Consider the following 13,167-nt stretch of genomic DNA (forward strand, 5'->3'; position numbering starts at 1 on the left):
CGGTTACGAAGATAGCCTAGTTATACTAACCGCGGCCCGTAAATATAGCTTTTTAAGGTATAAATATTAAGATATTGTAATTAAAGAGGTAAGGTAGTAAAAGGTATATTAAGACGCTTATATAAAATATAACCCTAGTTAGTTTTGCTTAATAGGGCAATTTTAAGTAGCTTAAAGAGGTAAAGGGCGAATTTTAATTTTATCGCCGTCTAAAAAAACCCTTAACCGCGCCCCGGTTATACTAACCGCGTCACGCCGAGCAGGGCCTAATCTTACGTAGTGAGACCACAAAAAAAGAGAAGAGGAAGGGTCCAGAACGGGCACCAGCAAAGGCAAAAAAACGTGGTTTCGCCCGGGCTCGAACCGGGGACCTTCTCGGTGTTAGCGAGAAATCATGACCAACTAGACCACGAAACCATGTGTCTTTGTTGAAGAGTCTTGCACTATTTTGGTACTGGTAGGATCCACACAACGGCTGGTGACGACCACCTGACACCGCCGCGCCGTTGATTGTTTGTTATCGTCATCCTGCTATTTCTTGTTTGTGTGATTCTCGTTGGAAGGGGGTAAGGTAGGGTCTGCATTGCTGTGAATTGCGAAACTCGGTCGTATCGATGAGAGAGGCGGCATTTCCGGGAAAGTACGTAGGACACCCAGGGTCTGTGAATGCGCGTTGAAGAAGATATGAATGGCTCTGAGCTTACGCCGAGTGTGATGGTGCCTTGTCGGCACATAGTGGCGGCCTTGTTCGTGTTGCACATTGCCATTTACATAATTTACATGCTCCTGAGTGACGAATCCGCCTGGTATGCCCAAAAGCTATCACCAAATAGGCACCGAAGCTTCATTTGCCCCCTCTCCCAAAGAGCGAGGCGACTGTGTCCATGAAAGTCGCCTGCCCCTCCGCCTTTCTTGATTCCCTTTCCTCTTTTTGCGTGTCCCATATCTTCTTGACGCTCTGCGCCACGTCCGCCCTGGCCTGTAGGTCGGCCCGCAGCGCAGCCTCTTCCACCGCGCGCTCGTCCTCGAGCAGCTTGTCGAGCTTCTCCCTCCACTGCTTCTCCATCTCCGGCGTCGGGGTCGCCGTCGGCGCCGGGCTCGCGCTGGAGGGCAGCTTTGGGTCGAAAACGGGTATGGTCCTGCCGTCCTCCTGCGCCTGCTGGAAGGCTGCCCAGTGCTCGAGCATTCGCTGAAATAGCGTGTCTGCGTGCATCTGGATGTCCTCATCGACCTGTGCTGGTCGTCCCAGGACGGAGCCGTATCCGAGCGCTCTCAGGAATTTCTGTAGCGGGAGTCATTAGCCATAGGAATGATCCATAGTTCATCACGCGGGGTGAGGGCTAACCGATTGCATCGTGTAGCACCTTTCAAATCGGCGCACTTGGTGCCGGCACATCTGGAGCTGGTCTTCCCAGCTGCCGCTCCTCATGCAGTTCACCCATTCCTCCTGCTGCATCGCGCAATTTTCGAGCGCGGCGCGCCCAATCGCTGCCTTGCGCTCCTTGAAATCCTCCAGGACCCCCATGAGCTTGTCGTGATCGGTCGCCGAGTCCGACTCGACTTGCGCCAGCGGACGGTAGTTCTTCCAAAGATGCGCGTAGCGGCCATCCTGGTAGAGGCTGGCTGATGGGACTGCAGGCTTCTTAACCTCTGGCGTCGCTATCGGTTTCTTGTCATGTTGCTGGGTCTGAGGGGGGCTGGTCGAAGGCGGCGTGGTGGCAGTAGGTTCGTTTGGTGTGTACTTGACGGGAGATTCTCGCTCGAGGAATTCGCGGAGCTTTGGGTCGAGCTTGCCCAGAGGGTCGGCAGGCTTCTCGCCGCCGAATATTGAGGGAAGCCAGCCCATTGAAGTGATTACCGGGAGACGTGCGAGCCGCAGTAGCTGATGTGCAGGGACTCGGTGTCGCAACAATTCTGGAGCTTTGTGGTGGAGGGTTGAAGCGGAGGTTGAAGCGGAGCGAGTCGACGATTTTGTGAGTGCGACTAACAATAAGCACTGTGTTCAACACTGTACGTGCAGTACGCATCAACTCAACAACTGGACTTGGGATCAATGCTCGTCTGTCTTATTCAGATGAAGGAATTATAGCCCGGAAATCAGGTCTTGAGAGGTGCTCTCTCTGGGCCTCGCAAAATGCATCCGTCGTGGTCCGTCGTATGCTTGCAACCATCTCTCCCCAAGTTCACAAGGATGAGAGTTCAGACTCAAGGTGGCCGGTCACCGTCACCCAGACATAATACGTCAAGCTAGAATGCGGACGCAGCCATAAATCGGAACCCATTTGGATTGTCAACGACAACGCCCACCCATGGTGTGCCCTTGTGTATCTCGAGTTGCATTCATGAACCCTTTTATTTGCGGCTGCAACTACAGCAGAATCATTGCCCATCAACTTCCGGTGCCCGACCCTCCAGTGGGAATAGCCTATTCCCCCTGATGTTTATCACGCCAAAAATGCCAGAAGGGAAGCCCAATTTAGAACTTGCTGAATTTCTTAACGGCCTTGCCGGTTCGGGGAAGGACGCGGAGGACGTTGAATCGGACCTGTAATCAGTCAGCAAATGCAATGCTCGCGCGCGTGCTCGTATCATGACGAGTGGTGGGCATGGACGTGTTAACGTACAGTCTTGCTCAGGGGGCGGCACTGGCCAACGGTGACCTGGTCACCCTCCTCGACACGGAAAGCGGGGGAGACGTGGGCGGCGAGGTTCTTGTGGCGCTTCTCATAACGAGAGTACTTGGGGATGAAGTGGAGGTATTCTCTTCGGATGATGACGGTGCGGTGCATCTTGGTGGAAACGACGGTGCCGGTCAGGATACGGCCGCGGATCGAGACGAGGCCGGTGAAGGGGCACTTCTTGTCTGCGCAGCGAGTCAGCACATCTCGCCCTCAAAAATTGACGATTCCTCCGACTAGGTCTCTCTCGGGCTGTCATCAATCGTGTGGGCCGCCATCTTTCGCGAAGAGCGTCGCCCGCCCGGTCGTCCGACATTCTCGATTCGAAGCCTCCGATCATCCCTCGCAAACGTACCAATGTAGCTGCCCTCAATGGCGGTCTTGGGGGTACGGAAACCCAGACCGACATCCTTGTACCATCGTCGTCCACCCTTGCCAGGCCGGGCGCTCTTGGCCTTGACCTTGGAGTTCTGGAAGATGTGAGGCTGCTTCTGGAAAGCGCGCTCCGACTGGACGGTCAACTCGGTCGCCCTGGAGTAAAATAGTCAGCGATGGCCGGCTCTTCGATTGTTTCGCATGGCGACGTCGCGGCGCAGACTGACATCTTGAATTATCCTGCTCCAGGGAGGGTGTCGTGACAGGAAGGCGTGTCGTTGATGGTCGATGGTCGCGAGAAAGTGTTTGGGCGAATGGAGGAGTAGGGCAATCGCACACCATTTTTTTGCATCCACCGCCTTAGGGCTTGCAAAATTTGGATTGGCCCAGTAGGCGAATGACCCGCTCTTCGTGGATGGTCATAACACGTGACTGAATCAGCTCAAGGGAGTGAGCTCACGTGACCGTATGTGGAGCTTCGCGATGGTCGCTCAGACGGGTGGAGTCACTAACGCAAAGTAGCGGTACGTACCTTGTCGCTCCCGCACCTACCCGCCAAAGTAAACAAACACGCCCTGACGTTATCGCGAGCTCGTCCATGCAACCACGCGACGCCCATCGAGTAGGCTTGTTCGCAACGCCGACATCGACTTGTCGCCCAGCATGTCTCCGCCCACTGAAGCTACCATCCCGGCGACTCGGCGGTCGCGCAAGTCGCTAGGAGCGCATACCGACTCTCGAAAAGTCATGGACAAGGAAAACGCGACGGTCGACATGGGCAGCTCGCTGGCTGCCAATCGCAAGAAGTCTAGAAGCAAGAGCATGGGGCCTGGAGGGCTCGATGCTCTGAAGCAGGGACACGGAAACAGGCGCGCAGTATGAGCTTTCGATCCCTTCCTCCTCAATCTTTTCTGACCTTGTCATTAGTCCCTGGCTGCTCCGATCAAGCCTCCGCGATCGATCCTCAAACCTACCATATCCGCCCTCCCCGAGATCCCCCCCTTGAGGAAGAGTGGCAGAGGCGTTTCGAGCTCCGCAAGTGCACGCGACTCGTCGAGCACTGCGAGTTCGGGCGAGGACTCGAGTTCGAAGATAGCTCTGCGGACCGAAGAGGAGCAACACGCCGCGGCGCGCGAACGAGAAGAGCGTGAGCGACGAGATGCTCGCCGAAAGTCTCTTGCGAACCGAAGAGTATCCTTTGCGGCAGAAGCGACACTTCACACGTTTCACGAAGTTGAATACATGCAAGACTCCACAACCTCGACGGACTCGTCAAGGAGAGCATCAGCCGCTAGTAAATCTTCCGAGCCTTCTGCTGCAAGCCAGAGAGAGGAAACGCCTCAGTCGCAAACTGGCATAGTCCCCGAATCTCCTGACGACCATCGTGAACTGCATCAGCGCAAGCGACGTAGGAGCTCTGGCCTCCCGTCGATGAATTTTGGCCCGCCAGATGACGATACGATTGCTTCTACGATCTACAGCTCCGATTCCGAGCCTGCAGACGCCGTTGAGGAGATCGAGGAGGAAGAAGATGATGGATCAAGTAGCGACTCCGACGGAGGGACGATGATGACAATGGAAGAAGTTACGGGAACAACAGTGGCATCAGAGCGATCCGTTGGTGCACATGATGACTCGACGCTAGATGAGGCGCTGAGGATGGCGGCACACCGCGCCGGGGCGCAAAACATGGGCGGTGACCAGGATGATGATTATCTGGACGACGGAGAGGAAGTGATTCCCTCCTTCGGCTGGGTCAAAAAGCCAACCTCGTCGAGTTCAGGGGCCGTGAGAGGTAACGACGCAAATCATCCAGCCCGAGGCAGCGGCTCCAACGCTGGTGGCGATGGCGACACAGCTATGGATATTGATATGGAAATGGATATGACGAATGCCGTCGGACGAATCCTCAGACCAGTAGAGGCCGATGAAACGGATCACGAAGGAGATATGTCCATGGACGTCACCCAGGCCCTTGGCGGCATCCTGTCCCACAATAAGGGTCGGACGGGGGCCTTGCCATCCGAAACTGAGGAAAACGCGCCAACAGACGAGGCCACAATGGAGTTCACGACAGCTCTGGGTGGCATTCATCGGCCTCAGGATGACGAGCTTGAGGACGATGGCGGCAACGAGGACATGTCGATGGAGCTCACGACCGTCGTAGGTGGTGTTCTTTCCCAGTCGAAGGGGAGCAAGGCAGCCGAGAGTCGACGAAGGACCCTCATACGTGAACGCGATGCCGACCTGGATGATGGAACCATGGATATGACGACTGTTGTCGGACGCATAATACCTCCTGTTACACAGGGCAACGATGCTGCAGATGAGGACGCGACCATGGGTATGGACATGACAACAGCTATTGGTGGTATCATCAAGCGAGGTGAAGCTAGTCCTCGTACCCTCAACAAGCGCATCATGGAAGAGGAGGCAAGCCGACCAAACAGCCCAAAGGGTGCCATCATTGCTGCTGTTTCACAGAAGGCACCCTCCAGGAGGTCATCGCGGAACTCTCTAGTTGCACCGGCGCCGCCGCCACCGGAGAGCCCAGGTCTTGCGGCCTTTCAGGGCAAAGGGCTGCGTCGCAGTATGGGGCCTGAGGTTCAGGACGCCTCGAGACAAAGAGACCAGTCACGCACGCCCTCGCCGACTAAGACAGCAACTCCTCAGCGGCGTGCGTCGGTAACACCGACCCGGGGGTCACGATCACGGACCAAGACCCCCGACTCTGCCCCGCGAAAGCCGCATTCCCCGGATATCCGCACTCCATCGCCAGAAAAGCCCAGAAACACCCGTACTTCGTTCTTCCAGAACGATCCCAAGACCGGCAGCAGGACCCCTACCATCGTTTTGACACCACAAAAACGGCCCTTCAGCGGCGTTGGTGTGGACCGGCCCGGGCTTGGGTCGCCCCAGGTCGCGGCAGTATGCGATCGCCGCAGCTCTATCGGTGACGCCGCCGGGGAATTCGTCCTCGGAAAGCGAGCCGTGGCGTTTGTGGACCCTAAGGAGATGGAGGAGGAGTTGGACTGCGAACGGCAAAACGACGAGGACAAAGAGAACCGTCGCAAGATTCTCGAACGCGAGGCGGATGGATCCCAGGAAGACAAGGATGCTACTTTCAACCTGCGAGAGATGATTGACAGCCTCAGCCCCAAGCGCAACCCTTTAAAGGGAAGAAAAAGCTTGCACATGGGGAGCGCGCGAGGCCTGCTAGGAAAGCGCCCGGTCGAGTTGGACGACGACGAGGAAGCTGAAGAGAATGACGGCGTCAAGCGGCTTAAGGGGCACCAGAGCAGCCCGGTCAAGAACGTCCGGTTGCAGCAGCCACCGTCCAAGGCCGAGACCACGGGGCGTCTGACCAGGTCGGCTCGACGAAGTCTGGAACGGGGAGGCAGTGCCAGCACACCGTCCCTTTCATCGCCAGTCAAGGAACCAGCAACAACGCCCCGTCGCAAGGGTCACTTCAAGGATGTCAAAGATAATCATACCGTCCACGAAGTCAATTTCCAAGATACACAGAGAAAGGATGAAGCGGAGCTGGAAGAGCAGGCGGACGAGGAGAGGATACATCTCCAGGACTTCCTCAACATGACGTCCATACGCTTCATGGAGCTGACGACGACCAAACGACGACATACCGTCGCGCCAGGCAGCCTTCAAGATGGGTCGACGGTAGATGGACAGGACAACATGTCGCTGGAGCGGTGCGTGGTTGCTGGCGCTTGCACGGTGCCCATGCTGGAGCTTTACCAGCACTCTTGCCGCGAACTCAAGAAGTATATCTCGGAAGGTCGTCGTATGGTCAAAGAAATCGAAAACGACACGTTTGAGGACAACCCGCCGCTCTTCCGCGAATACATGTCCGCCACGCCGGACGTCAAGGCCCTCATGGACAACCAGTTCAAGAACGTCAAGACTCACGCCAGGTTTCTCAGCAAAGCCATGTGGTACGAGTGGAGAATGAAGTTACAAGACGGCCTCAAGGAGGGGCTCGTGGGCATTGCTGAGGGGATGGAGAGCGATGACCAGATCCTACGGCAGCAGGAAGACTTGCTGGCATCTGTCCTGCCTGACATTGTCAAGCGCTACGAGGCTTTGGATGAGGAGAGCAACAACCTCCAAGAAATCGCCCGTGAACTCGCCGATTGTAACCCGGCGGAGCTACAGGCAGCGCGGGAAGAACTGAGCAGCCTCGAAGGCGACATTGCGCAGAAGAAGAAGATGATTGCCGACCTTCGCCAGCAATTCGAGGACTCGACGGCAGACGTGGAGGTGCTGACGTCCAAGAAGCAGCATTGTCTGGAGGAAATCGAAAAATCAGAAAAGATCAGGGAGGAATGCCGTGGCTGGACAAGCAGTGAGGTCAACTCTCTTAAAGGTAAGTCATCACTGAACCCTTCAAGGCATCGAAACATGTCTGACTCCATAACAGCGCGTGTCGAGGCAATCGAAAAGAAGTACGGCTGGGCCGTCACTGGACTCTCTGAGACAATGCTCTCCATGACATACAAGCGAGAAATTGAGCTGGTCTTCGACATTGCCTCGTTTCAGCCGCACCAGCCCAACTCGCGCATCGATCTCTGGTACATTGCCGACGGCCGAGAGTATAACCCGGTGCCCAAGACACCCGAGATGGAGTTCTTCCTACAATGCATCCGGGACGGTATCCGGGCGCTGCCACAGAACCGCACCAAGATATCAGCCATGCTCGACGCGGTCCGCTCAGGGTGGGACAAGGCGCAGCTCGTGGCCGCCCAGATCCAGCGGGTCAACATCACGTTCCCCACGACAGTCACCAAGACATCTGACTCCAGCATCGCCATGACGAGCTCGCTGCTCCTCAAGCCGCTCGAGACGAGGGTGGAGATCACGCTGAACCTGCACGGCCGCAGCGATCCGGCCGGCCTCGGCGTGGGCATCTCTGCCGAGGCTAGAGTGGTCTATGGAGAGCACTTCAACGTGGACAAGGTCGGCGAGTTCCTGATGACGAGGATCGGAGACACGGCCCGCTTCGATGGCGAGGATTGGAGTAACGTGGTTGTTGAGCTGCAGCAGAGGCTCATTGCCCGGGGGAGAAAGTAGCGGGCTCACACCAGACTGGGCTGGATGCGATGTGATGCTGTTATGAATCATGAGGGAGCGAGTTGGGTACATGTTGGTGCTGGGCGTTTGGCTGTATCGGTGTGCTCAGGGTGAGTTCGAGCGTGAATAGTTTTAGTCGTTCCACACCACACATATCAATGGGCTATCAAATCACAGGAGATTCTCCAATTATTCGCTATGTTGCTCAAAGTCCATGTGCTGTGAGTGCGACCACGCCGGGAACACAGCTAAAACATGAGCTACTACCAACAAGTGACGAACGGAGCGGGCGGATCCATCAGACTGCTCAGGTCCTATGTTTCACCTTCGTCCACCCGTTCGTCCCAGAGCGCGTAGCACCCGTACCATCAAGCCCCCCTTTGTCGGCAAGAGCCCCCGACAGAGCCTTCGCCCCTGACTGGTCCGTCCGGCCGTCTTCGGGCTTCCAGGCATCGTCGTCCAGCACCTCCCAGTCGGCGCCTGGTGTGTCGCCGAGAAGCTTCTTCTTCAGCTTGTCGGCGAGCTTCATGGGGCTCGGGAGCTTGAAAGTACGGACAAAGTCGGTTCCCTCCATGCCGCCGAGGTAGTAGTAGGAGGTGCCATGCGAGTACCGGCCGATCCAGTTCGAGCGGGACTCGACACCGTTGTTATTATCAGCATTCGAGCCTTTGTTTGTTGGTTCTGCGGGTTGTACGTAGCCCTGCAGCTGTGACGCGAGGACGAAGTTGTACAGGTTCCTGCCCATGTGGCACATATCCTCGAAAGAGCCTTTGTCGCCTATTGACACGCCCTGGCAGCTGCACAACCAAGCGATATTATACGCCAGCAGGGTTACGCCCTCCAGGAAGAAGGAGTACGTGGTAGGGTCCTCCTTTGATAGCTGTGGCAGGGGTTTGTCAACGAAAAGCGGCCGTGGGCGTGGCACGTGGTGAGATTCGGGATCCCGGATCTGCGCCGAGGAGGGCATGGGCGTCATGGAGGACGAGGCTGAGGGAAACGCAAAAGGCCCATGTTGGTACGAGCCGGGGAGGTTGAAGATGGTCGGCCGGGGATAATCACGATGAGGTAGGGTGATTTCCGCGGGTAGTCGGATGGCGAGATAGTGAGAGACGAGCATGACAATGTGTGCTACGTGAGCAAGGGATGTTGAGATGATTTCAGGAGTCAGGGCTGGGTAGCTGTCAGTAAGCTCGAACAGAGCAGTGTGAGCGTGAAGATTGGGTAGGCATACAGTCCATGCTGGTGAGGTCGACGATTGGCACTTTGCCTATCTGATAATCGTAGCGCGAAGTGTTGCTCTTCCTGGTCCGTTTCAGTCCATACAAGCGCAGAGCCTCGGTGCACAGGAAAGCCCGTGTCTGAGCCATGTCCTCGGCACTCTGAGACCAGCGAAAGCGCAGCATTTGCAGGGACTTCTCGACCTCGTGCTGCTGTCTGGCCCTGCGGTCTACCAGTCCTGTCGAGACAGATGAGAGGTCGGACCGGCGACGCGCGAGGGCAGCCCGGCGCGCCTTGATGTCATCCCGCGCGGCCTGGATCTCGGCGCGCAGCTTGTCCGCGGCAGCGAGGATCTGGTCTGTCCGGTCCTCGGCGAGGCGCTGGCGCGCAAGCGCGAGCTGCGCGGTGGTGGCCGGGGTATCGTCACCGCTAGCCTTGGCGATCTGGGCCTGTAGCTTGTCGTTCTCGATGAGAAGATGAAGGTTCTTGAGGCGAGCGTCATACACTTGGTTGCGGGCGTCCACGGCGCAGAGAAAGGGCAGGCGCTGGGGGTCGTGGCCGCGATGGCAGATGTCGCAATCCATGGTGGTGTTGCCGCCGTTCACGGACGCTCGGCGGTGACAGCAGAGGGGCGACACTGGCGGCGGCGGCGGCTAGCGAGGTGAGGTGGTGGACGCAGAGAGGGGTGCATTTGTAAAGTGTGGAAAGGAGGAAGAAGTTGAGAGGGCTCGAGAGGGAGATGAACAGAGGTGAGTGAGTAAGTAAGTAGGCCGGTAGGTGAGGGAGTGGATGAAGCGCTGGATGAAGCGTCGGCTGGTCACGGGACGGTGTGGTGGTGATTGATGGTGTTGATGGCGCGAGTCGATGAGCTCGAGTTGAATGGAGGTTGCCCGTCTCTAGGTAGGTAGGTAGCTGGAGAGCCTGGGGCGGGGACCAGCCGGAGAGCTCTAGGCACCTGCGCGCTGCGAGCTAGAGAGGCTGGGCTGGTTCCCCGGGGCTGCCCACAGGGCTGCTGTGGCTGCTGTCCACTGCGACTCTACCTATCCCGGGCGGGCAGGCTTCAGTGTGGCCGCCCCGCTGAACCATTGAGGCTGCAGCTGCACCCGGCACTGCATGCAACGGGTTCCACAGCTGGGGCAGGTGGCCCCTCCACTGAGGTTGCTGGCTGACGGCCACCATGGAGTGAATGACGGGCTCATTGGTGGTGAGGTTCCAGCCCCTTTGAGCCCCTCCAGCTGTAACCTGCCTGTCCACAGGACCTCGGGACCTTAGCACTCCAGGTACCCTCAGGATGTGCCAGCACTGCGCCGCAAGGGTCCCTATAGGCTGCTTAGTACCTTCCAACGCACATGAACGGAGAGCACCTCATCCATCACGCGCCGCCAACCAACCTCGAACCGTCACGCGTCTCGCCAAGGTCCGTTGCCTCACAGCCGCGATCGCGCTCACCTTTTCTTCGCACAAGTCAGTGATGCAGAGCAAGGTGATGCAGTCTTAAGACTGGCCTCCACACACCTCTCGAGGAGCTTCCGTCGAGATTGCCAAGCCAGGCGTTGCAGCAGCTCATCCCATCCGTCCCTCCTCCTTCACCGCAAAACCAACGACAACCCCCGGGGTTTTCACTTCCATCCATATTTTCGTCTACCGTCATGGCATCCGACCCAAGGGCTGCCGACGAGGACTCGTTTACGAAACAAGACGACGCCGAAGCGGTGACGTCTACGGGCGAAGGCGCTACTGCGGCGCAGGTCGCGCCGTTGGAGCTCAAGCGTTCCCCGGACAAGAACACCACGACGCCAGAGCCGTCGCACGAACAGCAAGGGGCCGATTCAGAATCCCCCAGCACACCCGGCCACCTCCCTCCCTTTGACTGGGAAGACTTTGAGGCGAGGTACGAGGCTGCGCTACGAGAGGCCGACGACAGCGAGAGGGAGATTCTCAAGGAGGCCGAATCACTTTCCAAGGTACCAATCACCAGTATGGCGCTCGCCTGGAGCATCATCCGCGGCTGACACATGGCAAGTACTTTCGTGTCTGGGCTGCTGCTGCTTCGGTCCACGACGACGAACGGGCCATCAAGCGCCTCCGCACGCGGCAGCGCTTTGTGAACTTGTCTGAAGAAAAAGCGGCGCAGAAACAGCAGCACTGTAAGAAGCCATGGTCTCAATATGAAGCCTTTCCTTGGTCGACTGACGACTGACCTTGCCGTGCACAGACGAAGAGGTTGTGAAAGCGTTCGAGAGTGCCCTGGCGCTTCTTCAAGGCAAGTGAGCGTAAAACCGCAGATTCTCGTGTCACGAATCTGCGATTTTTGGAACAAGAGCCGCCTTGGACGCAGCCCATATTCTGGAACAATTTGCGCGAGGCGCCTCATCGGTTCGCCGTAATCGCTGGGCCGCGATAGTGGGGCACGTGACGCAGGAACCGTGTTTCTTGAACCGTACGCCAGCTCCTTGATATCCACCTTCCACCTCGCATCGCGGCGCGCGCGGTCATGGCGGCCGGCAAAGATGCAGGATGCACTCAGCGGTTAAGCCAGACCCGAGTTTCTAGTGTATGAGACCTCGGATCTTTAGATTGCGACTTTCGCTAACCAGTCTTAGGATGAATTTGCCAGCTTTTTTGAGGCCCATTTCACCCCCAACGCCGTCGCAAGCTTTGGCTGGGCGTTCATGAACCCAGACGTCTATTCTCAGTCCCAAGAAGCTGCATCACAATACGATTGTGATTATGAGGATGATGGACTCGGCTACTACGACGATGGTGTCAAGCGAACACTGACGGATGAGGAAATTGAATTCTTCCGACAGTCGGAGCTTAGGGAGCTGCGGCAAAAACAGTCACGACCTTCAGCTGGGACATCGAACCCGGAAGCGGCATCCGCAAATCGTGTCAGCAAGAAGACCAATAAGCGGAATGGCAAGAACGGGCGGCGTGAGCCAAAACCCGACCTGCGCAAACGAACGTGGGACGTGGTGGATGCTGGACTGGACACGCTCAACTACGATTAACAGCTTGAGGCGATTGGGCCAAGTGTAGTGTGGCACGCCTGAACGCCTTCACCAATCGTGGTTTAACTCTCAATCGACGTGAGGCCTGGACTATACGGCTCTCAAACTCGACCCGACGCCTGACTGGCAGCCTGTAAGTTGCGGAGCTCCCTTTGTGCTTCAAGCCTTTCGGTCGTTATGATGAGAACCTTTGTATCGTCATCCTTAGCCAGATCAAGGCTCGTGACGGAGGATGCATCGGGTCTCCCGATGGGGACGTTGCGAGGCCGCGACGTGACGAACACATTAATCTTCTCTCTGAGTCGTTGCTGGGCGTTTTCAACTGTTGCTTCGTCTTCTTTGCTGGGGACATTTGGCTGATGTTCAACTGCAGGATGAGGGAAGAACTCAATGGCCATAGTCAGTGATCTGACATGGCGCACCCCGAGGTCAGGCCTGGTCAGAGGCCCAGGCTCAGGTCCAGATTGGAACGGGTTGCCGGACTCGAGTTTGTGTTGTTTGCGCGTTGCACGATGCAGTGCTCTTCTCTTGTTCTGTTAATCAAATCACCCGTGCTATTTGCGTATGTCCAAGGAGCATCAATGGAACGAGGATGTTGATCTGATTTCGATCGGGTAATGAGGCAATCACGAGTCGCGACTTGAAAGGGCAGACGCAAGCACCGGGATGCCTGGCGTGGCTACGTGTGACGGAAGGAAACGTAGACAGCTTCTCGGGTGATGAAAGCGCCCATGAGGCGCTTGACTATATGCATGTGCCCTGTCTGCATACTGCGACTCTTGGTGACCGCCAAACCT

The 13,167-nt window shown here is 57.0% G+C and overlaps 6 protein-coding genes and 1 non-coding gene across 7 annotated transcripts; 3 read left to right on the forward strand and 4 right to left on the reverse strand.

Annotated features, from left to right (window-relative positions):
- Positions 1-343: 343 nt before the first annotated feature.
- On the reverse strand, positions 344-417 carry JDV02_009264. The gene has a single exon. It is a non-coding gene; the product is annotated as a tRNA-Val (tRNA).
- A 250-nt stretch (positions 418-667) lies between these two features.
- JDV02_009265 (uncharacterized protein) lies at positions 668-1,927 on the reverse strand. The gene is made up of 2 exons (XM_047990918.1): positions 1,346-1,927; positions 668-1,282 (listed from the first exon to the last, which is right to left on the reverse strand). The coding sequence occupies exons 1-2, from the start codon at positions 1,844-1,846 to the stop codon at positions 845-847; spliced, it is 939 nt and encodes a 312-aa protein (XP_047846928.1). The 5' UTR covers positions 1,847-1,927; the 3' UTR covers positions 668-844.
- A 119-nt stretch (positions 1,928-2,046) lies between these two features.
- RPS11B (40S ribosomal protein S11-B) lies at positions 2,047-3,356 on the reverse strand. The gene is made up of 4 exons (XM_047990919.1): positions 3,281-3,356; positions 3,034-3,209; positions 2,625-2,863; positions 2,047-2,545 (listed from the first exon to the last, which is right to left on the reverse strand). Coding segments are annotated over exons 1-4 (486 nt in total). The 5' UTR covers positions 3,283-3,356; the 3' UTR covers positions 2,047-2,476.
- Positions 3,357-3,632: 276 nt separating this feature from the next.
- JDV02_009267 (uncharacterized protein) lies at positions 3,633-8,321 on the forward strand. The gene is made up of 3 exons (XM_047990920.1): positions 3,633-3,929; positions 3,981-7,437; positions 7,492-8,321. Exons 1-3 carry the CDS (start codon positions 3,717-3,719, stop codon positions 8,139-8,141), a joined length of 4,320 nt encoding a protein of 1,439 aa, XP_047846930.1. The 5' UTR covers positions 3,633-3,716; the 3' UTR covers positions 8,142-8,321.
- JDV02_009268 (uncharacterized protein) lies at positions 8,318-10,207 on the reverse strand. Its single transcript, XM_047990921.1, has 2 exons — positions 9,373-10,207; positions 8,318-9,311 (listed from the first exon to the last, which is right to left on the reverse strand). The coding sequence occupies exons 1-2, from the start codon at positions 9,941-9,943 to the stop codon at positions 8,449-8,451; spliced, it is 1,434 nt and encodes a 477-aa protein (XP_047846931.1). The 5' UTR covers positions 9,944-10,207; the 3' UTR covers positions 8,318-8,448.
- Positions 10,208-11,008: 801 nt separating this feature from the next.
- JDV02_009269 (uncharacterized protein) lies at positions 11,009-11,630 on the forward strand (the record flags this gene model as incomplete). The annotated part of the gene is made up of 3 exons (XM_047990922.1): positions 11,009-11,323; positions 11,383-11,506; positions 11,575-11,630. The coding sequence occupies 3 exons, from the start codon at positions 11,009-11,011 to the stop codon at positions 11,628-11,630; spliced, it is 495 nt and encodes a 164-aa protein (XP_047846932.1).
- A 223-nt stretch (positions 11,631-11,853) lies between these two features.
- Positions 11,854-12,370, forward strand: JDV02_009270 (uncharacterized protein; the record flags this gene model as incomplete). Its single annotated transcript, XM_047990923.1, has 2 exons — positions 11,854-11,913; positions 11,963-12,370. 2 exons carry the CDS (start codon positions 11,854-11,856, stop codon positions 12,368-12,370), a joined length of 468 nt encoding a protein of 155 aa, XP_047846933.1.
- Positions 12,371-13,167: the final 797 nt, after the last annotated feature.

Source organism: Purpureocillium takamizusanense, chromosome 9, assembly GCF_022605165.1.
Source record: "Purpureocillium takamizusanense chromosome 9, complete sequence".
NCBI lineage: Eukaryota > Fungi > Ascomycota > Sordariomycetes > Hypocreales > Ophiocordycipitaceae > Purpureocillium > Purpureocillium takamizusanense.